The 28000-nt window shown below is 41.3% G+C and overlaps 1 protein-coding gene across 2 annotated transcripts; it reads right to left on the bottom strand.

The window, feature by feature from the left end:
* Nucleotides 1-10: 10 nt before the first annotated feature.
* Nucleotides 11-27981, bottom strand: kmt2ba (lysine (K)-specific methyltransferase 2Ba). 2 transcript variants are annotated; one of them, XM_079175979.1, is made up of 36 exons: nucleotides 27653-27981; nucleotides 23973-25443; nucleotides 23370-23539; nucleotides 22222-22305; nucleotides 21265-21421; nucleotides 18940-19234; nucleotides 18284-18345; nucleotides 17890-18117; nucleotides 17229-17338; nucleotides 13638-13742; nucleotides 13273-13386; nucleotides 12991-13137; nucleotides 12525-12617; nucleotides 12301-12418; nucleotides 11661-11774; nucleotides 11138-11328; nucleotides 10816-10917; nucleotides 10469-10579; nucleotides 10193-10269; nucleotides 9794-9975; nucleotides 9495-9580; nucleotides 8982-9116; nucleotides 8663-8821; nucleotides 8365-8482; nucleotides 8186-8264; nucleotides 7866-8026; nucleotides 7481-7642; nucleotides 4999-7354; nucleotides 4386-4514; nucleotides 3845-3963; nucleotides 3509-3634; nucleotides 3078-3330; nucleotides 2820-2930; nucleotides 2594-2677; nucleotides 2353-2482; nucleotides 11-1860 (listed from the first exon to the last, which is right to left on the bottom strand). In XM_079175979.1, exons 1-36 carry the CDS (start codon nucleotides 27953-27955, stop codon nucleotides 1585-1587), a joined length of 8718 nt encoding a protein of 2905 aa, XP_079032105.1. In that variant the 5' UTR covers nucleotides 27956-27981; the 3' UTR covers nucleotides 11-1584. The 2 variants fall into 2 exon arrangements, with proteins under 2 accessions (XP_079032105.1, XP_079032106.1); XM_079175980.1 differs by having other exon boundaries at nucleotides 17229-17323.
* Between the last annotated feature and the right edge of the window lie 19 nt (nucleotides 27982-28000).

The following is a 28000-nucleotide window of genomic DNA, read 5'->3' as shown; positions in this document are numbered from 1 at the left end:
AATTTTGAACATTTACAATTTTTATTGAACATAAATTAAAAAAAAAAGAAAATGTAGGTACAAAAATATTTAACAGGTTTAGAAATTCTTTATACAACTATGTACAGGCAAGGATCCATAGTGAGCCAATAAAGTAACAAAGCTTTGCGTGTCAATTATTAATCCTGAAAAACAAAAACACAGCATTTAGCCTTCAACCTACACTCCAGTGTCCTATCTACATCCATCAGCTGGGTGTGACTGCACACACGGAAAATGAGCACAAAAAATGGTGGCCACCTATTCTTTCAGAATAATTGCAGGTATAATAGCAAGTCATTGTTTAATAGTTTTGATGTTTCTTTTTGCTTCATACTAAGAAGAAATTATTAGAAAAATTGAATACGGGGGAAATGAAGAAGTTGTTTTCCACTAATGTGTTGTGTAACAAAATTATTCTTGCTTCATAGCAAATTCCTTTGAGGTAGTACACCTGTGAGAGACAAAAAAGGAGGAAGAGGGTGCAAAACAGCCTCAACAAAAAGAGAAAGAAATACACTTAGATTAACTCACTACAATAGCTTCGGTTCCATTACTTACAAATAGAAAGTTAAAAGCTCAAACACATTTATTTCCATCAGCTTGTTGGATATACATTTATTATTCAAATATACAAAAAGATTTATAAGGTACTGTGCAGAGCAAGATCACTATATTCAGTTTGAACCCTGCACCAAGAAAAACTCTCCCTCATAGACCTTAAAATTCACAAACAGTACAAAGTAACAAATAGAGAACGGACCGTAATGGCAGGATAAAAGCATTTAGATCACAGCATCTCTGCCGTCACAAATAAAAACGGGAAATTTCTACTGAATGAAGGGGGGAGGGTTTAGGGTTTGCCACCTGCACCTAAAATATTGGAGTCCCCTCACAAGACTTGTGGTATCCAGGCTGAGGTTAAAATGTAGCTACACTAGAATGTACACAAGGTGCCTTGAGTCAAATATGTTTACTGCTAGAGATGGTTGTATCAAAGTCAGGTGCTGAATAAATTCTCCACATCCTTCTCTGTGACCGTGTATTTACAGCATAACAATAGATCCCCCTTAACTCAGTAATAGCTGCAATCAGGTTGTTTCAGTTTGCACCGTCTGTAGCTGGTAATAATTGCCTCCCGGCTGTTGTTTGGCCCCAGTTCCAGCAGAGGCTACTGACAAATTCAACAATGTTAAACTGAAAGAATGTGTTGTATGAGATGGTAAAACAGTACAGTCCAAAAAGAGTGTGTAGTTTTCCTTAATTGCACTTCCTACTTCAACAGACCAGCAATCCTGCAGTCTGAAATCACATAAATAGTATTCATCCCACGCTTCAACATATGGCTCTTATCTGGTGTGTGTGGCTGTTCACAGCAGGTCAGAGGACAGAAATGAGCAAACGCATGCTGTCCTCCATCAGTCTTTAATTAAGCTTCCAACGTGGTGAAGATTTTCAGGCCACTCTTTTGGCCACGTCACAAAAGTCGCCATAATCAGTTTATCTATCCTAATTTCAAGTGCATTAACCAAGATGGCTATCGGTATGTGGCGTGTGTGTGTTGTACTAGTTTAAGAAGCGACGGCAGCGTCTCGTTGAGCAGTTGCAGTGCAGCTTGCTGTTCTCGTCCTCGATGGGGAACTTGTAGTCGTAGGTCAGTTCTTCGCCTCGGTAGATCTTTCTCAGGGCGAAGATGACGATGTGCTTGCGGCCGTCCACGTTGATGACGCGGGAGTAGCAGTTCGGCTCGCACGAGTGGTTGATGAAACGAGCCGCGTTGCCTTGCATCGTCGCGTCCACCACGTCGAAGTCGTCAATGCGGAACATGTAACAGCCAATGCCCTGATGGAGAGTGATTTAACAACCCAGTTGGTCGGGGTTTTTTTACATTTCATGTACATCTTGATATTATGATCCTTAAGATTTTCATGAAATTAAATCCAGTTTTGATAACTTGTGGTCGGCATTGTTTCTGCAATAGCCATTTTAAAGTATTTCCATTCTGTAGTTACCCCTCATAATATTACTACCCTTACAATATTATTCATTGTTTGTGGTGGTGTTTGCAATTTTGCACTAGATTCAAATGACCAACCTACATCCCATTTCATTACTACTTCAGCTTCTCATTAAAAGCAACTAATCCCGATTAATTTAACAGCAGACAACTAATCCCGATTAATTTAACGGCAGACAACTAATCCCGATTAATTGTTGCAGCTCTACATTAAACAGGAATGAATACGCATGATAATGGAAGCAGAAACTATGACTGTCATTATGATGACGACGACGACTTCTAAGAACAACCATTACTTTATTTTGTTTACTTACCTTGCCGTCATAATATTTCTCCCGCTTATCAGTCAGAACAGAGCGAATGACGGTGCCGGCGTACTCGATCACCATCTCGCCAGCCTCAATGTTTCTTTTGCAGAAAAGTCCGCGACCATGAATTTCAGATCTAAGAGAGGATTACAGTTAAATACAGACAGTTAAATACATTTCAGCACAAAAATAATTTGGGACATTAATAAAATCTCATGTTTTTCTTTTCTTTTTTTGTTGCAATGACCTGTAAACTCCTACTGCTTCTTTGGAGATTTTTTCCAGGTGTCTGAATCTCATTGCCATGGGAAGCTCACTGCTGGTGGCTCGCCTGTCAGAGTGAGACACAGAAAAGGTGGCGTCAATATGGAAATGCTCCTGCTAAATTACCATCTTTAGAGTTCCTGTTCATTGTGGAGTGCAGTGGGTTTAAACTTTAAGGTTAGGAAGTGCCCCAAAAGTAATCCCCTAACCTGGAAGATTTCAGTGGGAATTCATCCTCCTCCTCATCAAAGGGGCCCACTATGACAGGGAGCTCTCTGTGCTGTGATGCCAGGAAGTTGAACATATCAAAAGTCGCTTTCCTGATTATAGAAAGAAAAGAAAATCAATTTGAGGTGTATTTTAAGTCACAGACAAGAAACAGACATACATAAACCAAGCCACAACATTTAACTCTTATAACATCATAATAATAAAACCAGTTATGACAAAAAAGTAACTGTCTGTACCGTGTGTAGACTTCAGTCCGAGCGCAGCCACTTGGATTGAGGGGAAGCTCTTCCTCAATGTCATCACAGCGGTGGAAGCGGAAACGGTGCCGTTTGCAGTTTGCGGCACCCTGCAGTTGCTCCAGCAGGAAGATGACGGCATCGTGGACGACACCGAGCACCCGCGGCCCGCTCATCCCGCCCAGAGGCAGCTGCTTCAGATGGAAGCCCGCTCGAGCTTCGAGGACGCCGTCAATCACCGCACGCCAGGCGACTGAGGGAGGAGAGACATAAGGAGGGTGTGAGAGCGAAGCTGCAGACATGCTGGCAATTATCTCCTTTTAGTTGCTCTTCTCAAACATTATGTAGCTCAAACACATCATGCCTGGAAGACTATTCAACAGCATTGTTTACATAGTCAGAGCACAGGACAGTAACCAAGCAGCTCTCACCCTCTATGCTGTTAGCTTTAACACTGAAGCCATCATCACTGGTGATTTCAAAACGCAGGTGGGGCTGGTTCATGTATGTCCTCCTCCTGTGTTTGGGTACAGATGCATCTTCTTCTGAGCTAAAACCTGTAGAATTAAATGAGCCGTAATTGTAAAGAAATAATATTAAAAAAATGTTACACACAACATTTAGTGAAAAGCTAGTGTCAAGACAATATTTCAAGATTGTTTTCACATTGAATTACATTAAATTGCTTAAATTATCAGGAAGAGTAGCTGTTAAGCTGGTGATTACTGATGGACATCCAAAAAATACACATTAAATGAGTTGCAAACCTGTATAAGGGCCCCATTCGGAGAGTTCTCCATGGCGAGCACTGACCCACATGTGTGTTTTACCCTGAATCCGACTGTTGATTTTTGCCTGTGAGGGAGGACTCTCAACCAGAGGAGGCCTGAGCAGAAAGAGCAAACAATTAAGTACAAAAATAAACGTGAGTTCTATACCACATTTGAGGAAAAAATATTTAACACAATTCAATAATGTATGGGCATGTGCAGAGAACTTGTGCATTTTGTTCATCAAGCAATACTACTTACATTTCTTTAAACATAATGTTGCTTTAAAATGTCCTTAAATCGCTATTAATCCAGAATTTCCACTTTTTAAAATTAAAATTGTTTAAAATTCTGACCCTCAAACATGGAGGTGGTTAAACATTCATCTTTAAATTCTTAAAATCATCTGAGGCAGAAGATGCGAGGAAGTCTTGGGGAACCTCTGCAGAAACTGGAGTTACCCGACGCAAATTATTTGCCTCTTTACTTACTAAAAGTAAGACAGCTCTTAATGAGGGAACCTCTGAGTTGAACTAACCTGGGGGGTGTAGTAGGTGGTAGTGGTGGAGCAGTAATTCTCAATTGCTCAGGCTCACGCAACATTTTCTCCTGGTCCATATCGAGGATATCCTTCATTGATGGAGCTTTCATTCTCACACCACTCGGTCTGTTGGAAGAAAACAAGAAACATTTAGATGACGTAGTACACCGATTCCTGAGACTTTCACAAAAACAAGAGTGCTGTTGCTGTTCACTTCATTAGGGTTGTCAAAGTGTACGTGCTTACAACAATATATGACAACAGACAGACTTGCTAAGTGAACATACCAAGAATCTCAAAGATGACGGCATGAAAATGGACAGGTGATATTTTTTAAGGTTTAAAATAATGCAGACAGCATAAGAAATAACATCATGCAGAAAGTTTAACAACACAGTTTATCGCACAATTATCTGTACTTTTATCAATAATGAAAATAGCCAATTGCTGCAACCTCGACAATAGTTTATCCTAGGTTGTAACCTAAACATGCATTGCAGCACAAAGTTACCTTTTGGACAACATGCACTTGTGTACTTTGGTATTTGTATTTTTTTTATAATCTTATACATTGCAGTAAAAACAAGAGAATAATCAAATCTTTGAATACCTTGCTTCATTAACTTCATCCAGCTCACTTGATGGATCTCTCAAGAAGTCCATCTTGGATTTCTTCTTGGAGGGCCGCTCAGACACCGACGACACTTTCTTCACTCTCACCTGGTGGCGTGGTGAAGCAGGTGTTGGTTGTGTGCTGAAATTTGGTTTATTGAGGAAACCACTAGGGGACGCCAAGGGTGCAGCTGGCAACAGATTTGATACCTCTGCAACCTGAAACTGGGACGGCCTTCGAAATTTGGCCTTTGGTTGCATCGTTTTACTGAGGATGATGGGTTTTGTCTTTGGCTCGTCGCGGTGGGTAGCCATGGCTCTGTCAATAATAGCCTGGGCTGTGCTTTCTTCAATGTTGGAGAAAGCTGCTTCAGGAACACTCTGCACACTGACAGGGGTTGTGGGAGCTAAAGTTCCAATGCTTTTTACAGGCACGACTCTGAAAACTACTTTTCTCTCGGATGTCGTCGTGTTGTTACCGGCAGAGGGGACGTTTGTGGAGGAGAGGCTGGAACGAGGCTTTATTATAACACGAGGGACTGAGCGCTGCAGGGCATTACCACTGTGGAGAATCTTGGCAATCTGGCTTATTTTGTTGTAGGCAGGGGAGTTTGTACTGAGGGACTGATAAGTGTTTGATCTAGGGTCTTTGATAAGAATCTGACCTTGTCGGTTGACTAGAAGGACCTGAGGGGCAGGAGCCGAGGCTGGCGGCGAGCTAGTGGCTGCAGCTTGATTCTGAATCGCAACTTGCTGCTGACTTCCTGTCCTGGAGTTGTCCAAGCGAATGGCGATGGTTCTTCCCTGTGAGGCACCAGGCTGGGTAAGTACATTTAAACCATTGATCACAATGGGGGAGGTAACTGTGCGTGGAACTGGACACAGTGTGGCAGCAGCAGGGGAAGCCAATGCATGTTTTACAGTCTGTGTAGGTCGAGGGGGCAACATCAATTTGAGTTTGCGCTGCTGTGGAAGACACGGTTTTGGCGACAAACGCTTGAGATTTGATACCGGACGTTTTGTCTTCACAATGATGGCTTTCATCTGAGTTGTGGGAGATTTTTTGGTTTTACGCTCTGGACTCTGAATACGCTCTGGAGAGTAGTCAGGGTCATTCAAATCATCTTTAAATCCTTCAACGGAGTCGGTCGATGAGCTACTGTCCTCTTTAGCGCCAGCTTCGATGACAGTTGGGCCCAACACAGCGCCATCTTCAGCAGAAATGAAATGGCCTGTAGTGGAATCTAAAAATACCTCATTTTGAGGTGTTGGTGTTTCAGAGCTCATCAGGACCACCTCCTCCTGAAATGACATATCATCATTTCCGTAACCTGCTTCAAGAACATCAGACAGTGGGTAACTTTCCTGAACCTCTGGCTCAGCTGACTTTGACACGGTGTAGATGGGCTCCAACCTCTTTAGAGAGACCGTTAGCTGTTTAGTAGGTGTATTATGGTTGCTGTGAATCGTATTCTCTCCATGTTCTCCTTTTGTGTCCTGAGCTTCATCGTCCACCACCTCGCTTTCATCACTCTCTGACCCGCTGTCCGCTCCATCTAACTGTGAGATTGACTGTGTTGAAGGGAGCTGTCCTGAGGTTTCTGAGCTGCTAGCTGCGTCGCACACCACTGTGCGTGAAAATTTTAAGTAATGGCTCGAGTCTTCATCTTCGGAATTTTCCCGATTATCTATCTGCATTCCCACATCTGGCACTACGCCTTCAACCTCTCCTCTCCCGCCTTGTGCTCCGCAGTGAAGTGTCACGTTCTCCGTGAGCAGAGCCTCGTCAAACTCAAGCTTAGCATCCAGCATGGAGGCCACTGCTACCTCTGTGTCAGTATCAAACACAGTGTAAGGCAGCTCCTGGGCCATCAGGTGAGCTACCTCCTCTTCCAGGTTATCAGGGGCTAGTGAGATCCCATTGGTTGTGGCCACTGCTGCATCTTCTGCCTCAGATGATGCGAGGAAGTCTTGGGGAACCTCTGCAGAAACTGGAGTGGTGATTTTGAAGTTCTGCCTCCCTCTGGGAGAGTGAGTGATTGCTCCTCTTCGAGGTGACAACCCTGCAGAAATGCTGGAGTTGGATCGAGGCGGGGAGCTCCAGACCGGTGATGCTGAGTTTTGTCGTGACAGAGGAGGCGAGGCTGCACCCAGGTTTGATGACCTCGGAGGGGAGCTGAACAGGGCACACCTGGAGTGGATGGTGCCACCAGAGCGGAGGGTCATCGGTACAGATGGGTCGCTGTCTGTTGGCGAGGAACTGCAGCGGCTTCTTGATGAGAGCCTGCGAGGCCGACGGGTGTCCTCCAGGTCCCTCAATGTCAGGACGTGATGTGATTTGGGAAGAGCTGACCCTGAATCATCAAATAACATTGAAAAGAAGAGGAAACGATGCTAATTTATAGGGTCTACTTCAAAAACACAGTAAGATGTGACACATTCAAAACAAAGGAAAAAAGGTTTTCCAACTTCTTAATTACCTGGAGATGGAAGAGGTCGGGATGATCCTCCTGCTGGTCTCCTGGTCTGTGTGTAACCAGGACTTTTGGAACCAGGTGTGTTGTGCTGTTTAGAGTTGGGTGATGGAGTAGTGGACTTTATAGGGCTGGATGAAGAACTTAAACGATCCGGGGAATCCATATCTGGCAAAGAAGCAAAGGTGTCACGTTGAAAAAGTAACATTTCATGGAAACCAAAAGAACAGTTGGATCAGTTTTAATGAATGATTTAGCTTAATTATTTTAAGGAATATGAAGCTTTTTTTAAAGTTTCTCGCCAGGGCTGTACTTTTACCAAAACATTTTCTGTGAGTGCCAGAAGTAAGCCAGGCTTTTAATTTTTTTAAATGTGAAAGTTCCTGCTGACCTCTGTTGCGGTTGGGGCTGTGGACTATGGTGTGATTCTCTTCTTTGTCCCATCTCGGATCTTGTTCCTCACCAGGGAGAGGTGTGCTCACTTCTGTCACCTTACAGGTGTACTTGCAACGTCTGCGGGGGTCCACAGTGCTCCAGTACAACCGAGAACATCTGGAAAAGGAAGGGAGGAAGAATGCGTTCATGTAAATAAACAAAAGGAGTAATAATTATGCTACATTCAGCACCAAAGTTCCAAAAGGTATTTGGGTTTTTCTAACAAACATACTAAGAGATAAGGCTACAAGTTGTATAATGACAATGAGCACTTACTGATAACCAACAGGGTACAGCATCCTCCCATTTGAAGACAGCTCAGACAACACACCAAGTTTTTGAATCTGCAGAGAGCCTGGAAAAATGAGAAAGGAAAGATAACACGTTACAGCAGATTAAAGGCAGTCTGATTAGTAGTAACATTGCATCCCTGTATGAAGCCACGATATTCTTACCTATGGTCATGTTTATGGAATCTGGGTCAAGGCCTGTGAGGAACTTTCTTCTAAGATTGATCCCATCAAAGTCCACATACACCCGTCGAGGCACTTCAAACCCTCTACCAGACACTATCTAGTAAGACAAGGTAGCAGAGTTTGGTAAAACATAAATCAATACAATGTAGAGAAAATCAGCATGTGTGAGGTGTGCGTGGGTAAACGGATTAGTAATGCTTTCCCCTCTGGTAAAAATGTTAATCTGTAACTATAATACAAATAAAAGATACGTTTTGGGGGGATATGGTGTCTATACCTTTGCACTGACAAGATCCCTGTGATTGAAGCAGTACACCTTCCTGTCCAGCTGAAACACACAGTTCTGGGCACGAGCGCACATGAAGTGGAAATTACTCTGGCAGGTGGCAAGACAGCAGCCCACAGTGGCCCCCGACTGCCCACAACGATCACAACGCTGCAGAATGACGGACACAAATAATGTTACTTTACTATACACAATACCGTCCACACAGGTAGTTCACAGAGATACGGAGCTTGTGTCAATCCTTCAACACTTGACAAATAAACATCTAGCTACAAAAAAACTTATATTTTATTTCCTGGTAATATCTTACCAGATGGCGCCCTCTTGAGACAGCGCTGTGCACTTGCAGAAGAGCACTATTCTCTTCATACACCTCTGCAGACCACAGGCAGCAGTTAATGTGGGCCCACTCATTCTGTCCCAAATACAACAGCCGTCCTGCATCCTATCAGGAGGAAAACATATTCATATCACATAATAAGCAGTAGAGTAGCCACTTTTTAATAGTGCAAGATGACGGACATGCAGAACATTTAGAAACGTGTCTACTCAGAACAGTTGTAATGTACAGTCCCTGAAAACATGAAGCATCCTGTTTGTGTTCAAGTAGTTGACTTTTTATGAGAATTCGCAAGTTGAGCTTAAAACATTGGTTGAATATCTTTGGGTTTTGAAGTCACCTTGGACTGTAGGTGTTGTGTTTTTTTCTTTTCTTTTTTACTTCTTTCTAATGTGTTATAGACCAATTGATTAATCAAGAAAATAATCTGCAGATTCATGGATGTATAGTTGCAGCCCTTGTAGTAAAAACTGTCAAACTCACCTTTGGAGCATAGTCTCCATTTTGTTGACACAGGGCACACTGCCTCTTATCTTCAGTCTTGTTTGTTTTCACATCACTCTTCACACCTGAAGATAAAAAGAGGACTAAATTAACAAATGCACACATTTTAATCCCTAAATACTAAATAGCTCATCATTTTTGCATTTGCAAATGTGAAACCTGTAACAATATGATCCTTCACTACTAAAAATTAACAGCAATAGGGTGTCCAAAGGTTCTGACAAAGATCACATCCGTCAGCAGAAATGATACAGAACGGGCTACAATAGTTTCCATACCATGTGAATGCAGAGGGTGGCCGTGCGGTACATCAGACTGCTGTGTAGTGACTGAGGACAGCACCGAGTCAGTTTTCCCCGCCTGTTGGCCCCTAGTGTCTTTGGGCTGGTATGTCCTTTCCAGCCACTGTGCATAGCTGTGCTCCTTAGATGGTGGGAGGACCGCCTCAGGGAGCATGCCACTACAGAGTGAAGGATAAGGACCGTAAGACAGCAGACAGGGGCAGAAAGGACATTCGAGACAACTGCGCCATGAGTGACTTTTACGGCCTTTCATTTCTTATTTGACTTTCACATGCCTAAAGCTTCTATGACAAAAAGCTAAAATATACATGAGGGAATAATTAATGTGTAGATATTGAGGGGAATAATGTTGGGCTTACTGCACATGGTAATTACCTTGGGAATTCATGGGAGAATGTGTTCCACTTTTTCAGAAAGCTTGCAGGAAACCAACTGAACACCTGCTCAATCAGCTGCAAGAAAAACAAAATTTAAGTAAGATCAAAGGTAAAATAATGGTGAATAATGGTGTCTATTCGGGAACATTTTGGACAAAACTTTACACAAAAATGTATTTTTAATATTTGACTCAGCTCCACATTCCAGCTGGTCAAATAAGACAAAGATAACCATGAAAACATTAAACCGTGGAAATTTGGAAGGGAAGCTTACTTTGACATAGCGTGCCCTGGCGTGACTGGTCGGTCTCTGGTCCTCAGGGAGAAGCTCCTCCTCCTTCAACCACTTCCTCATCACAGAGGCGACATCAGCATGGAAAGCTTTCTGAGGAAGCAAAAAGGAAAAAAAGGAGGTCAGGGATTCAATCATAAGCACCTCGCAAGAATGGGTTTCAGAAAAAGAATAACTTAAGTGATTTCATTACCATTTGTATTGATTTCTTTCAGGTGAATGTGGCAACATTTGTTGTATTCTATCTATTACTGTCTGCGTTGGTACATACACAGGAATAAAAACAGGAAGAGCTGTTCTTAGCAGATTATCAGGACAAATATACTCACTATTGAGGTATAACCACCCCCTTTAAACTTCTTCTCCATTGCCTGTAGATCACACACTGGTTGCTGTTCACTGACAAATTGTGTGTCGTTTGGTTCCCGACACTGAAACAGAAAAATAACAGTTTAAATAAGATGACTAATCCTGCTATCTGGTAGAGATGACCAAAAACAACAATACAGAAAACTCACAATTTGAAACGAAACACATTAGGATGACTTGAAGGTAAAAGCTTTGAAACAGTATGCTTCTTTTTTGTTTATTACTCTCAAATATAAGGATCTTTGGACAGTATTTGTCAAAGTCCCATGGGTAGGCTCTTACCACTTTACACGTAAGGAGGTGCTGTGTGGTGTCGTCAGAGAGGAGGTCATTGAGTAACTCCTTCAGCCCGGCTATCAGCCTGCTCTGCAGCTCCTCCTTCAAGCTGATGTGTTCAGTTTGGTGCTTGCTGCAGGGTGAGCAGGTGAAATACATGTCCACTGGTTGGCTTGACAGCAACCCAAACAGCTCATCTGTAATGACAGACAAGACACATTTTAAAGGCCATATTGTTTATTAAGATTAGATTTGAAGTATTATTACAGTCTACATAACACTATATGCCCCTCTTTAAGTAATCAAGATGTAGTTGAAATTTAATAATGCGCCATTGTATTCTTTTACATGTAACAACGGATGCTTCATTGGGCAACATTTGATTCATTCTCTTATTAGAAATCATCATATTCTTCCATATACAGAAACTTAAGATGGTGTTAGTTCAGGGATTTATTAGTGTTTGGTTGGAATGAAAACTCTGGATCACTTTGGAGTTTCATTTATGACTAAACAGAGTGTTACTCACCTGAAAGTCCTTCACATGTGTAATGAATCCAGTGGCTGCACTTTGAACACTGAATCATCTGTGTGTGTTGGTTGTTGTCGTCGTAGCATTTGTGGCAGACTGTGCAGAAATTACCTGATGTAGATAGAGATCTCAGATCAGTCACATCATACATTTCTAGTGCCGGATATTTTAAGTATGCATATAAATCCGGGTCATCCATCTAAACATTGAACTTGTTTGGTTAAAAGGTACTTTGCATCATTGTTGGTTGTCATTTATAAACACACATATTCAAAGTTGGCTCGCAAAAGGGTTGCTTGTGCCTTGGTATCAGACGCCGAGGGGCGTGACAAAGCAGCAGTGTTTGACCTGGGAATGAGAACGAGCTGCACACCCTGCTTATTGGCTGGGGTATATACTCACACATGGGGCCCAAAGGCTCTTTGACGATGCCCAGAAACATCCCAAACACAGCAAAGAGATTCATAACTGATGATTGGGATTGATTAATTAATTATTAGTCGATACAGTATTTTTCAGGAAATTGTATAATTTTATACATTTAACTTAGTCAGGGAGGATTCCGAACACTGAACAATGTATTTACTGGGCATTCAAAAAGAAGACTAAAAGGCCTCTAAAAACACTGAAGTCTTACCTTTTTTGTGGAGAGAAGTGCAGTCAGGACAAAGATCCTGCTCGTGGTTCCAGGTCAAGTCCCAAGTCTTTCCAGGAGTTACGCCACAGCTTTTACACCGAATGCATGTCATGCACACCTGCACAATCACAAGGATGTCACAAAACATTTTTTTCTAGGATTTATCTCTCGATATCCTTAGAATGTGGCAAAACAAAAACATGTATGGCTATTAAAGCAAATACCCAGGGCATGTTGCAGTTCATAGGCTTAGGGTAAGTTGGTCCCAAGCAAGAAGGGTGGTATGAGGTTTGGCATCTCCGACACTGTAACACTGGCTAGAGAGGAAAAAGTACATCAGTTATGAGTTAATTAATGGTGTAAATATTTGACTAGCACATCATTAGAATGCGATCGCTCTCTCAAATTTGCAAACATGCTACAAACAAGAAATTCTATATCGCAAAATGTAACAAATGAATTGCCAGTTTTGATTCTTTTCTATTATGTACATTACCTATATGTTTGCGAATGTAATCCAATTTAAAAAGATAGGTTCACAACTTTCCAAGTCAACAAGTGATCACAGTTTCAAAGTATACATGGGAACACGACTATTGCATTAAGATAGACTTGAGAACATATCCGTTAACACATTTAGGAGAATTCTTTAGTTTTACATCATACTGTAAGTGATGCTGGGTTGCATACCTTTGTGCTCTTGCTTCGGCGGCCACACACGTGACAGAATTTGCAGCGTCTGCAATACCAGTTCTCCTTGTTCTCCTTCTGGGGGCGTTCTTCTGGTGAGAGGCAGAAACTGTGGAAAGGCTCACAGCAGATCTGGCAGAATATCATCTGATGGAAGTGTGAAACAAAAGTTATTATTGGCCCTGCAGAGCACCACAACACAGACTTAACCAAACATGGGCTTGGAGATATGTGTAAAATATTAGCTACAGAAACACTACTCTAGCTCTGGTAAAGAATTACCTCATGGCGTCCTTTACTGGCGCAGAGAAGACAGACAGGTTGTGGTGTCGTAGGGACAGACGTGAGTACGCTGAGGCCGCCCATTAGCCATACATTCTGGACAGCACAGTCCTCCTGGTAAACATAAGGAAAGAAAAAGAAAGTAAGATTCGGATGATGCATGAGCTCATTAACTTGTCTCAAACATCAAAAAAATAAGCAGCTTCATAATGATCCCGTAACAACTACTAGTTACATTGCTGGTCCTCAACATGTCACAATAATAAACATACAGTTTGCTCAAGTCCTTATTTCTAACACCAGCATGAATGCAGTTTATTTAAAAATATATATAAATGCCACCCAACACAAGAGAAAAACCTCACCTTGAAGTCTACGCGAATCTTGTACTTGTTCTGCAACAGGCCCTTTTGGGGAAACCCATTAGTTAACCCAGTCAGGGTGTTCACTGACGCACACTCTGCAGGATTCTGGGAACGAAGGACATAGTGTTTGTCAGTGGGGAGACCGTTGTTCGGCACTGTCTCTTTTACAGAACCGTCCTCCTCTTCAGGCCGATCGCCCCATCCGTCCTTCTGCTCCTCTTGTGTGCCCTCCTGTAACTCTGTGTGTGGATCGACTGTCTGAGGGTGCACTTGTACAGTTTTATCTTTGTTAGCTCTATGCGTCTCAGCCAAAACATCTGGGTCCTGCACCTCAGACTCCGGATGTTCCTGAAAACACAACTTTGACGAAGCCTCTGTCAGAGCTGAGTGTAGAATGGACTGGGGATGTTGTTGAGATGGTGATGATATACATTTGTGCAAATGCAAGGCTGACTGCACGAAGGCCTGGGGCAAACGGTGCAAACGTAACAGCAGAGATTTATGTGCAGAGTCTGTTATAGTATGCGGTGAAAGTGGAGAATCGGGAGGCGTTACAGGCTGGGACAGTTCTGGAGGACACTGGAGTGTGGAATGGGATGAATGTGAAATGGCAGGCTGCGTTAAAAGCTGGGACAGTATTCGATGCGACTGAGAAGCACATTGATCCGGACTTTGGGGACTCTGTTTTGGCCAAGAGAGAGCAGACTGCACGATAAAATCAGGCAGACGGTGTAAGTGTATTTGGAGCTGCTGCTGCAGCTTCGGCATTGGGCTTCTGGGTGGGCTGGTTTCTGGTAAAGTTTCTCTGGGCTCCGTCTCCTCCGTGTTCTCCTGTTCCTGTGGAGGAGGGGACTGCCTAAGCCAACCAGCACGACAGGTACCAAAGTGACACGAATACTAGTGACATGCAGAGACGGCGACCGGCAGCAGCCAAAGTGACAGAAAAGGAGAGCTATGGCTTTGAGAAGGTTGGCCAGGAAAAAGAGGTAAGAAAAGGTAAAGAAGATGCCTTAAGCTACAGCAGAGACACACATTAAGTAAGGTGTTTAAAGACCGCTAGATAAAACTAAACTAGCACATAATTTTGCTAACATTTAGTATATAAACGACTGTCTATATACTATAAAGACTAACAAATAATTTGTCATGTTAAGTGTCATTCAAAAAGGCTGACATCTCTGATGTATAAGCTGAACAATGAAAATAGGATAACATGAAAGAACCGCCTTGATGTGAAAGACATCTTTTTATATTTACACTTCCCTATCACTACACCTGGAACTGCAGGTTTGAGGTTGATAAAGTGTAGAAACGTTCTCTCAGTTTGTTCGTTTTAGAAGAAGGTTTGTGTATTTTCCCTGTGCAATATGTAGTTTGATGCCGCATTACATGCAAGACTGCTAGAAGAAGAATATGTTAGAATCCTAATATATAAGGCTCTTTATTGATCTCTGCATTTTTTTGTTTGTGTTAAGCTGGCTTTTTATATTTGAGCGAGACATAAAGAAATCTTAAGTCATCTTTAGTTAAAATGGTGCCACATGCACATACAGTGTGTTTGGATGGGCATAGCTCGCACATGCAGATATTCATATGTGCATTTTCTTAGGTGTGATTACATTCATGCATTTACTCCAATTAGATATATGCATTTGTATCGTAAACGAGCATTTCCTGAAGAGTGGGTCTCCACCAATAACCCGCAATTTTTTTTCTTCTTTTGCACCCACCAACATACTGTCCACAACCATGTGGGACTGCAGATGAAAAATAGCCTCTTCGCTAACTCTGGCGCATTTACAGCAATGTTTTTATTAATGTGCACTATCCCTTATCAAATAAACCAATAAAAGTCAAACATGGACAGATCTGCAGCAAACAAAAGCCCATAAATTAGGTGAAACCAGGAAAAGCCACTTGCCGCTTTGGTTGCAATGCCACTAATATAGACCACATGTTGTTGATTTTGTGTATTTGCTTCCGTTTTATTCTCTTCTTCAAAATATGGTGGCTTCCTTGTTGCTGATGGGTGAAGGAGGAGCAAGACCGAGTTATTGGCTTGTGGCAACACAAACCAATGAGTCAATCATCAATGAGGAGCAGCAGACAGTCACCATGATGTTTCAATATTTAAGATGTACGCACAGGTTGTTTTTGTGGATGCATGGGTACATGTCATGATAACTTCACAAAACCAGAAATCATCACCAATTCACAAGTAACAAACACAGATGGAGATAAATTCAACAATTGGAAGCAATGTCGGTGCATAAATAGAGGAATTTCTTATTAAGAATGTCAGGGATTCAAGTAATGCAGATATAAAAAGGTAAAAATAAATTTAAAAAAAGACAGCTTTGATAGTGGATAAGCAAACGGTTTGTAATTAGCGAGTTTGCTTGATTGGATAGGCAAGTGATTTGAAATGTACAAGCCAACTAGAGCAAGCAGAAGCAAAGAGTCAAGGGGCACAGCCAAGATTTAGGTTTCCTCTTAGCTAACAGCCGTTCAACATTGACATTAGTGGTGTTAGAAAGCAATGGTAGCACTTCTACTGTGCGAGATCTAATCAAAAATATATCCGTTACCAAAAGGCTTATACTAGCATTGTTAGTTAGGTTTTCAAATCATTAGGTTTGTCAAAGTGAAATTAAACACATGTGCTCTGATTTTTTTTAATGTTTATTGTTATCGATTTTAAACTTTTATGAGAAAAATCTCTTATTTAAAGTGATAACATCCAGTTACTGTAGTTCTCATTTTGAGAAGTTAAGAGATGGGAGGTCATTTATTTCTATATTCTGAATCTTCGGCCCCCTCGTGATGCAAAGTCCCGGGCATAAACCCTTTTGTAAACCATGTGTGTGCATAATGCTGCGCTGTAGATGTATGACCACAGAGGAAAAATAAATCTCACGTGGGCTAAATATGTAAAGTAAAAAATGCTTATTTAAAGGATTGGCTGCAATCTGCGACCACTACATGGCACTAAATGCCAGACACTAGTCCTTTAAACATGACATGAGTAATCCTTCCTTCCAGTTTAGATGTAAATTACATTTCAAGTCCTAGGTCTGGATAGACCAGCACTGCGTTTTATCATGAACACTATCTATAATTCATAAAAACAGGAGGTCAAGCACATGCAAGGTGTTTAATATGAAGGAAAAATCAAAAAGTCAGAAACAGAAGTTTAGCACGGGTGAATTTGAATGATTTGACTCACTCATCCCAACAAAGATGATCAAATTAAAATGTGAAAAAAACAGTGAGACACAGACCTGGGCAAAGTGTTACTTGGGGATATTTGGGTTGTCAAAATCATGATTTAAGTTAATCACTTAATTTAAACTGACAAATTTAATTGGAGAAATATATCATTTATATATATTTATTTATATATCATTTATGAATATAAATATATCATCGAACAATGACTTTTCTATTATCTCATTTTTAAAACGTCACCTTTCTGGAACTTCAACAGTATACCAAAAGACGCAAAAAACATTTTATAAAAGTACAAATTGACCCAGGTTTGATCAGGTGAAACACTGGAAGAGAGGAGGGAAATCTGCTGGATGTTTTTACCTTGTAAGCTCTGGGTCTGCTCCCAGCTCCCCTGGAGAACGGCCGGCGAGGCCTCACCGCCTCAGCTGGAGGGTCGTCTGGCAGCGATCCGCCATCTTGAGGAGCGAGATCTCCAATCGGAGAAAAATAGATCTGAGACAAAATTCTGATTCTATGGTGTGGATGCAGCTCCTCAAAATGTTTTTTTTAAAGAAGTGCTATTGCGAGAGTTTAAGGGCCTTGAGTGGGAGAGTTTGAGGAGGCTTCACCTGTTCAAACGTTTAAGTTCATCAAGTTTTCAATATGTCACATTTCCTTTGTGATCCTTACCAATGGTATCGATGTGAAGTTTTTTGGAAATTGTATGCTGGTTACCTTTTAACACTCCACATCCTGCAGTGTACATAATGCAATACTTATAAAACACAATCATAACAGTCTTGTAGCCCCGAAATCGTTCATTATATTATCGAAAGAGAAAATGGTGCTACTGTTGAGTGATCTTTATAACTCTGTTACCTGTTCCATGTCTGAAATATAAAAGTTATGATCATTTGTGATACGCTAGCTGCAACAAATCTCTGAACATCAGAGATCTTCATGCCACTATCTGCAAAACCAATACAGTGACAAGAAAAGACACACCGAGAGGTTTGTGTCACAAAAACAAAGCTTTGGTTACCTTGTTTGCTAGCTGCAGCTACAGTTGGCTTGACTGGCGATTTATGTGCCTTATCATCTTCTTCTTCCTCAGATTCAGACTTGAGCAGGCTGCTGTAGGAGCGTGGTGTGATGTTACGCAGGGACTGTTTCCTGACTCCAGGGGTCATCGAGGGCAATCCCCCGCCTTCAAAGCGCCAGTTTGCATCGTCCCTGCCTAACACGGAGTCCGCAAAACGCCTCGCCTGGACTGAGAAAGGGGAGCACCCACAATTAATTTTATAAACAGACTAGATATTTGGATACAGTATGTTTTTAAATTTGTTTTAGAGAATTAATTACAGCACATGAGTTTTAAAAAGACACAATCACTCTGGGATAAAAACAAGAGCATCCTCTAATAATTAGAGACATACGTTTCAATGGTTTGATGACGCGATCAACCTTCGCCTGCTCAATCCGGTCACACTTCCTATATCTGGGGGGGAGAAGAAACAGTCAAATGTCACTATAATGTTTATCAAAAGTAAAAAAAACATCGATGAATGTGCTTAACTATAAGAATCGACTTGCCTTCATTAATTGGATTGTTTAATGTGTTTTACTAGAGAGAAATAAATGTATTTTCCAGTCCAAAATGATTGATATTTTTTCCCAAATGCTTACCTTCTTTCTTTATAACATCAGAGAACAATATTCACCCTTTACTTGTTTGTGTAAATTTGTTTGTTTAAATTTAAGGTAATCGCAATGTAAATGTGAGTGACAGGTTACATGTTTCAGCATTGAGGTATGTCTTCACTTGACCAGACGTCTGCTCGCCCAAAGTTTATTGTAAATAACAAAGTAAGCGCAACTTGAGATCTTCATATTTGAATAGTTGATGTATTCATGCTGCCAGCTCTCGTCTTCTGTGCCACTGCCTTTAAAACGTTTGCTTAAGTTTCATCAAAAGCTCACCAGTGGTGTGTGAGAAATGCCCACACAACACAGACATTGTGCGCAGTAAAATATGCCTATTCACCAGTATGGTCCGTAAACTCAAACAGAATTTGTGATTAGTTTAACTTACATGCAACACTGACGCTTGGTGTTGGGCCCCCCGAATTTGGGCTTATCGCGGCAGTTGGTACACTTTGCACAGTCCGTCTCTATCAAACAGCCTTTGCAGCATCCACAGCGCCGGGCACGGACTCCCCCGGGTGCATATGTACTCAGGGCCTTCCTCTTTCTGAACCTGAGGCCCTTCCCCCTCCCCCTCCCCCTCCCCCTCCTTCGCTGGATTTGTTCCTGAGAGACAACCCACTGAGTCCTGCCCTGATCAGAGACGTCATCTTCATCATCATAGTCATCATCATCTGCCACATCTGCAAGCGAGAGACAGAGAGGATGAGTAAAAGAGCCACAATATACATTTCAATCATAATTAAAGTACATGTGATGTGGGGGAGACATCTGTGGATGCCAAAAACTTACTATTCAGTCTGCAGGATACATTACAGGTCTAACTGCTGTGATTGAAGGTGCAAATAAACTAATTTACTGGTCTTTTGTCTGGTTTCTACAGCTACAAGTAACTACTGGCTGCCTGAAGTGTTAAGAAATAAGAAAAAGTCACTCTAGAACAAAGTTAAGTGAGTGGACGAACACATCAGGAGTCTCTGACAAATCCATTGTTGCCTTGTGTAAATCCCACTACCTGACGTTTTAGAGTTGAAGACTACTAGAAATAGATTTGAAACTCAATTTCTTTGACAACCGGTCAACCACCAAGTGGTAGTATTTTAATGCCAGCTGGCACAGAAATGCATTACTTTCGTAATTTTAAATGAATAATGTAGGTGGAATAACATTGTGTAAGGATCCGTGTTTCCCAAAAGCACTAGATGTGTTCATTTGGAGACATAATTCAGGGCAGTGAGACTACTTGTCAAACGGCACTTCCTCACCTCATATACTGAGTGATGCTCACTCGACCAGTGTTGGGTAAAGCTTTCCAACAGCGGTGGCTAATCTGTGTGTGAGAAAAGATATTTTTGCTGGCAAATATCTTGGTTACAACTACATTGAGCTAACAAAGCAGTTTTTATGTTTTGCGCTCAGCAGGTTACGTTTGCCAAAAGCTATTAAAAAATTGTGCTCTTTTACAAAATAATCTTTTTTTGGTTTGTGTTTTTATTAATGCAAAAGCTTAACTATGCCAGTTTAAAATATTTTAGATGGTGAATGATTTGATAACAATACATTAGCAGAGCAGCTTTGCCAAAGAAAAACTGGCAGAAATGCTAATGTAGCATTCAGGAGCAATTGGATTGAAAAACAGATAACCTACCTGAGAGCATGGCCATACACAGTATCAAGCTGATCTATTTTTTTTACCATCAATCTGAATGAGGTGGTAATCCTGACTATTTCAGGGTCCCGCAAACTCCAACTGCACCGTAGCAACAATTGATGCTGCACACTTTGCAATACGCTGTAAGCTTCTGAATTTGTCTCTGAAGGGTTCAGAAACTTATATTTAAATTGAAGAGATTTTAAGATCTTTTTAATACCACATAGAATGCAACTTAAAAGTATGATGGACAACCAGTAGGGACGATATGGCCGTAAAACATATATAATTACGTCATTTCTTTACGTCATTTTTGTATACATCTCACAGTAGTATATAACAATCAATTCTCATGGTATAATTATTAGAATCAATGCGGATCTGAATATGCGTCGTAAAACCAATTAACCAATAAAGAAACAAATGTATTAAGTAAAAAAGTTTTTGTTAAAAACAGCACTTGACCATAATGAGTTGAGCTGTGACAGTGTTTGCTACAGGTCAGACGGTGCTGAATGAAAAGGATTGAACCACTTTCTGCATGCACAATCCACTGTCGTATCATTCCTACCTTTAGATTAGAAGTGTGCAACAGCCCGCAATTGAATACAAAAACATTTTTATAACAAACATTACTGCCTACAGCAGGCAACAAAAACTGTAGTACTTCCTAAATCCTTTGTTTCATAAGAAAACTAAATTCAATGCTTTAAGACTTTTCAAGGCGTGCTTTTAATAAATTGAGAGCTCGAGGTCCCTCCTTTGTGTTCTGTGTCAGTTTCTGGACAAATTTCAACTAGATCCTAACAAGGGAAAATGAGTTTGATCCTGAATAAACACCCTTCAGCATATCAGTTAACAACTTAAATATATTTTCTTCATGTCATCATAAACCATGATTGCACTGATGTAAAACTACCTTGTTTATTAAACCTCCATTAAAATGTCTATATACACAGTGCAATGCAAAATGCACTGCTGTGCTCGTCTTCCTCTTGTACAGCTACAGAGAAGTTCATTTCTGCATTCTGCTTAAAGGCAACACACGTGGATGCACTGTACCTTCTGTTACGGGAGAAAAAGTGATGCCCTCTCTCTCGTGTAGTGGCAGGGCGCTGAGTCTGGGGATATCATCTGGCACCATGGCACGGGGCTGCCCCAAAGCCACTGCTGCTGCCCGACACACATGTTTGATCCTCGGACCCCCAAGCAGCTGCTCCTGCACACAAACAAAACAAAAAAACAAACTGTGAAATGCAGAAATATTTGGCTTTAAACAAATGATGGTAACATCACTTGTGAGATATACAAGTGCCCTCTAAATATCTTAAATCAATAAATAAAGTCTATATGAAATAACCACATAGTAAAGCCTATTTTTGTGAACTCATGTGTGAACTTATTACCTGACAAATGAAAAGTATTGAGTATTCTATTTTGCAAAATGAACATAACAGTTTCAACTGAAATTATAAATAATTAAATATAAACACATTTGTTAATCGCATTGAACAGAGTGGTAAAGTGTGATGTAAAAACAAAACCACAAAAAAAAAAAAGTATGTGCTTGTTATTATCAGTTAAGATGATGTAATTATGTATCACGATATGTCAATATCTGATTCCATTGAAAGCCAATCAATAATTTGTAATGATTGCCCAGCCCGATATGATACATTGCCTATTTTTGTTTGCCACAAAGAAACCTGCACTCTTTAATCTTTTTCCAAGTATGCGGGTATACAGCAGCAGCTGATGCAGGTTTTACACTGCTTTATGTGCAAAAGCAGGAGTTTTTCCTAATGACTCAACACCCTTACATTGTGTGTTTAACGGTTGTTTTTTCATGACCATCTTCACACAAACAAAACAGGCAGAGTGTTAGAGGGGATCCTCCTCAACATGTAATAAATGATCGGGATCCAAACCACGGGTGACTACAACTTCAGAGGACTGATGCTGCTTCAAACACAGAAAAGAAAACATAAAAATGCACTTTCTTTTAGTTGAAAGTATTACCTGAGGACTGATATCTTTGGGAGATACACCAACTCTCCTCCTCCTTCTTCCGCTCACTGGCACTCGTGATTCTCTGGAGCCCAGCTATCGGACCAGACAAGGAAGAAAAACAAGATTTGATGTAAAAGATGCTACAACATCATTATGTTGTAGCATTACTTGTTTATAGTCCTGTTATCTGTTCGTTGTTTATAGTCCTGTTATCGGTTCGTTTGTGCACTTTATTTTATATTTCATCCTTATTCTATGTTTCCCTTTATTTTATATCTTACTTTATATTCACCTGTAAATTTTAATATGTTTCTACTTGCACTGATTGTTGTTGATTGTTAAATGTTAAGCACCTTCCCATCATGTCAAATTCCTTGTATGTTCAACATACCATGGCAATAAACGGTTCTGATTCTGATTCTGATTCTGATGTTACTGCACCTTCTGTAATAAAAACCCATGTTACTTACAATCTGACTTGTAAAGTTCAGACTAAAATAAGACCACTAAACAAATGTTACGTGTACAATTCTGCTTTCATTTCCTCTGTGGATGTAGTGAGTCATTACGAGCATTCACTGATGCTGATAGGGGCTGGTATTGACTCAAATAGCTGGATCGGGTATTTGTGAAAATGGGGCCAATCTATATAATTCAATTTGTTGTTTTAGAAACGTAATAAATGATATCTTGAAATTTGAAACCTTGTTCAGATCAGTTTGCCTGCATTTAAAAAGCTTTACACTAGAAATGTAGTTCCTGTTAATTTAAGATTTTTAACCAAGTTGTTGGTGTACGATTTATTATTCTAATAACAACAATTCAGTAAATTTCTGTCTTCGTATTAATTTGTTATATTTTGTTTTCAAAGTTGAGAAAGCCATGTTTAAGTCAAGCCTGACGTTGCCATTCGCATAAAAGAATGATCCTAGTCCTAGTCAAAACAAAACATATTTAGCTCACAATTATATAAAACAGAGCGGCAACAAATTCTCTTTTTGAGAGCCTGGAAACGGCAAATGGCACTGACATAATTTCCGCCATAGAGTTTATAGTGACTATGTGTAGTCGTATGTACCTGCCTGAGGAACAATTATTTAATGATCTTTCTTTAAAAAAAATCTTCTTTTATAGTTGAGCACAAATTGGATTCTTACCTGTGACAACTTGAGCTGCTTCTGCTGATCAATCTTGATGAGCTGGACTTTGGCTTTCTTCAGCAGGTGGAGCATCGTCTTATTGGCTCCACTGAGACCAATTCGATGGCTGGGCCCGCTGACTTCTAACGCCTCATGACTGTCTGCAGCCATCATGCCTCCTGCTTCATCTGTATTACACAGTGGGAATAATGTGAGAATAGAGTGATGTACAGACAAACGCTAAACCATCTATTGAAAACACACCTATACACTAAACAGTGAAATAACCACTCAAGACATTCAACATTTTAATGGAGTTCTTTAGCCTAGAGATTTGCATTCTCCAGTAGGTCTTTCTTGTGTTTTTTCTAATTTGACCTGTCTAATAAAGCTACATCTTAAAAATTGCATAAATAAAAAAATCAACCACAGGCTTAAGTCTCTGCTGACAATTTGTTCTCAATTGAACATGAATTCAACTGTGTAGTCCCATTGATATTAAAAACATCTCACTAATATCAGAGAAATGTTGTTAATTTTCAATTCCAGGAAACATATTTTAGAGCATCTGAAAAAACATAAAACATAAACAATAACACAAAAAGAAGAAATGATTCTTACCATTGTTGCCTGTATCTCCCAACGGCAAATGTGAGAGTGCTTTCACATCAGCGTTCACCGACACGGCTAGTTTCCTCACAACACCAGGAGAGTCCATCTCCTCCATTGTGATCTTTGATCGCCGTCTCTTCCTGACATGAGAGGTCAAACCGTCGTCATGTGTATGATCCCCCTCTGTGTTGGAGTGGCCTTTCTTCTTCTCTGCCAGTTTCAGGGTTAGTTTTTTGAGGTTCTTGTAGATCTCTAAGTGGCTCGCTCCTGGCTTGGGCTTTGATGAGAACTTTGTCACAGCAGATGGGCTCTCAGCCACAGATATTAATTCACTGTCCGACTGCAACAAGTCGCTATCATAGCTTGACTCGTGACGTGATGGACTTGGTTTTCCGTCCTCTCTCTGTTGACTTTTCAGCCATGTTGACAGAGGCCCCTTTGGAAAGGAAATAATTCCCTCATCCAAGAACCTCTTTGGAGTTTTAATAACGCGTGAGGACCGTGCGCTCATTACAGGAGTGGATGAGTTCTTCTCGACTTGTTTAGGAAACGAGCTCAGCTCACCCTCAGATGAAGTGATATTCTGCTTTTGCTGCTGCTGCTGCTCGTTCTGGTCCAGCGTCGGTGTCATCGGAATGGGCTCTGTCACATAAGTGTAAAAAACACGCCTAATGCGATTGCGACCCATTTTTGGACGTATTAAATCTGGAGCGTTTTTTAGTTGCTTTCGCTTGTGACCAAACACAGACCTGCGTCTTCTATGTTTTCTTCTTTCAGAGGAATCTGTGGCTTTGCACTCAAGGGGCATTGCTGCCTCCTCTCCACTCTGGGCACCGGCCTCAGCTCCGGCCTCTGGAGAAGCACCCATACCCTTAGCTATTCTCTTCCTCTGCCGTTTGTGAAAGGACGTAAACGATAGAGCGACTGCTTGAGATGTGCGTCTGGTGTGCCTAATTCGAAACCCCCTCATGCTTCTCACAGATCTCTGTAGCTGGGGTTGGTCTGTGTCCGAGTCCTCTGACACCTCGCCTGGTTCTCTGACCTTAGAGGCTTGCCTGGTGCCAACAGCTGAGGTAGCGGCTGTTTGGTATTGCCTACCGCCTGAGTGTGCTGATTTTCCTGATTTCCTGAGAAAGTCAGCTGATCTTGTACTGCTCCGTCGCCCTGAGGCCTGCTCGCCTGAATGTTTGGCTTTTGCAGTGAGAGCCACCTGCTTGCCATGCAGTTTAATTACCACATTGGGTATTTCTTTGTCTTTTTCTGGGCTTTCTTGGACATCCTGGCCTTCTTTAGAGATCCGTGGTACAATTTTCCCTACAAGAGATGGTTTTGTGGTCTTGGATGTAATATCTCCAATGAGAGGCTTTGCTGACAGAGAACAGCCTGAAGCTTGGGGAGGCTTTGCTTGGCTGACTAACGAAGCCTGAGGAGCTTTCTGAGGACCAACTGTTGAGGTCCCAAATCCAGTGAAAACTTCCTCCTGAAGAAAAACACAAAATATATCCTTTGATTGGCAAAAATACATTTGAGAATTTTGAAATGAAGACTGGACAGGTATGCTGTATAAGAGAGTCCCACTATTGCTCATCTGCATGTAATGTACGGTCTACCCTATCACATATTTAAAAAATAAATTAAATCTAGTTTGTTTTTTTGCAAATTATCTTACTGTGCACCACCTCGGCACGCGTCTCACTGTTAGTGAGATATTCAACAATATTTTCTCTGAAATCAATCAAGAGTGTAGCACTCAAGCTATAGTGGAATAAAAAACAGTGCACATTAGCCCAATTCTCCCCTAAACGCAGAGTACTATAAATACATCCAAACGCAATTGCTACAAAAGTTTAAATAGATCCTATGGAGCACAGACAGCCTCCAGCTTCCGCTGAGATGCAAAGATGGTACGCTACAGCAAATCAAAAGCATACAGCAACTTGACTTCCAATTACTCACATCCATCTTCATGCGCAAAACAAAAACTACATAGATTTGTCAGGGATGAATCCCCCTTTATGATATCTTTCCCAAATAACTGCAGAGCACTTGAGTGTGGCACTATGTGACGCGTGGTACTCAAGTTGATCAGCACCCACAAGCGTTGAGCCATGTGACTCTGTTACAGTCCACTCTAAAGGGATTGCGTCAGTGAAGTCCAACTGATGTCAGAGACTAAAGCCCCTGCTCTGGAGATTAAATAATAAGATTGGATTAGATTTGGCAATTTTTCATCATCACCATCATGTCTGGATGGAGCTACAATAAGACCACCTTGGAAGTGAATCTAACACTGGCTTCTATGAAGAAAAGCTGAAAATAAGACCACGGTGTGGTAGATTCAAGTCCTCTATTATCAGTTTGCATAACATACAGTAGTTAGGTCTCATTATGAATTACTCCAGCCAGTTGGGAAGCAAGGCTGTGCTCAGAGCATCGATAACCTTTGGTCTAGCAAACCTCTCACAATAAATGGGAAAGAATAAAATAAAGTGGCCCAACACAATACCATTTTAAGTTTGGGTCTGCATTTTAGAACAAAAGAGAAAAAAAGAACAGTTGTAGTAAACCAAAACATTTAACGAAAAACTAAGAAGCAAAAAAAAAGACACCCCGAAACAAACCGAAGAACAGTACTAAATTACCACAAGAGCAGCAATCCCAACACCAATAAAAACAGACAGTTCATCAGTAAAAGACACATTCAGTGTCTCTTGGCAAGATGACTGCAGACACGATTGTCTTTCATCCATGGAAGACTTGATTTCAGCAGATGGAATGGCACTTTGCAATAACTCATCATATGTGACGAAGCCTATGCAAGCAACACAAATGTGCTCCTGTTAGAGCATGCTGGCCATCAGGGGAGAACCCTGCTCTCTCTTTAAAATAAACTGACCTTATAAAAGTAAAAAGTTGGGAAAGCTTTAATTCCTCGCATACTTCACCATGTACATAAATCTCAATAATACTGCATGATGGATGCATCATGTTTGTTTAACATACACTATGTAAAATGAGGTTTTAGAAAGGCACTGAACAACATCTTTCAGTGTATAATCCAAATGTGACTTTTCTATTATAACGTGAAGGTAACGTTTCTGTTTGCCTCTCCCTCGCATCACACGTTCAAAACACCGAGCAATCAGCTGACCGCTACAACATGGATAAAGTGATCCCCACGATAGCAGCAGTGACGTTTTCACCACAAGATTACCAACGAGTGTATGTCAGCGCAGTGTGGGAAGTTCAACTCAACAAAACGTGTCAGGGGATGAATAAACAAAGATTCCACAACAAAACGCATTCACGATCGTTATACCGCCAAACTTTCCGGCTAATGTTTTTTCATGCAAATAAACTATGCTGGACCGACGCTGATCTCTGTTTGCAACTTCAAAACAGGAAATGAACAATTAATAACTTAATAGTAAATGCGAAGGATTATTCACCGATTAACCATTCTGAAGCATAACGTTAGCCAGGCAGGCGGCTGGCTACAATGCTTATTTGGGGTTAGTGTTCACTAGCTAAGTTGCCGCTAACTAGCGCTACGTTAGCTTCAATACTTTCAGAAAGTAAGAGACAAATTAATTTAAATGTCGTTCTTTTGAAAGAAAAAAACGGACATATGTGTCCCATTAGAGGTATTGTTACCCATCTAGCTGACATAGTACAGTTAGATCGTTCACCTCCTCACTGTTACTGGAGTCAAAGCCCGCATCTCTCTGCCTCCTGTGCTTCTCCGTCACCCCGAGCAGACGCAGCAGGGACGGGTCCTCGCTTAACGCCAGGCCGATGTTTACGGGCCTCGGCCCTTCGGCAGGTAGTTCCCCGTCGTCCGAACCCAATCTTCCGCGTTTGGTACGTTTCTCCGACCGCAACCTGCTGCGAGCCGTGCACGGTCGACCCGGGAAGCGAGCTCGGGCCGGAGCTTGGATGCTCAAGCCCGCAGCGGTAGCGGGAGATGATAATCCGCCTCCCGATGCCGCCATTATTTACTACAACAACACGGACGGCGAGCTGGCAGAGTGTGACAG

The sequence above is a fragment of the Pholis gunnellus genome (assembly GCF_910591455.1).
Source record: "Pholis gunnellus genome assembly, chromosome: 16".
In the NCBI taxonomy this organism is placed as follows: Eukaryota; Metazoa; Chordata; class Actinopteri; order Perciformes; family Pholidae; genus Pholis; species Pholis gunnellus.
The sequence above is the reverse complement of the archived record's forward strand: the minus strand, read 5'-3'. Positions and strand labels throughout refer to the sequence as shown.

Coding starts and splice junctions, on each gene's coding strand:
- kmt2ba (XM_079175979.1), bottom strand. CDS start 27,955: ATGGCGGCATCGGGAGGCGGATTATCATCTCCCGCTACCGCTGCGGGC. Junction 25,444..27,652: donor ACTCCAGTAACAGTGAGGAG/GTGAACGATCTA, acceptor GTTTTTCTTCAG/GAGGAAGTTTTCACTGGATT. Junction 10,918..11,137: donor ACCTCCTTACGTGTAAAGTG/GTAAGAGCCTAC, acceptor TTTCTGTTTCAG/TGTCGGGAACCAAACGACAC.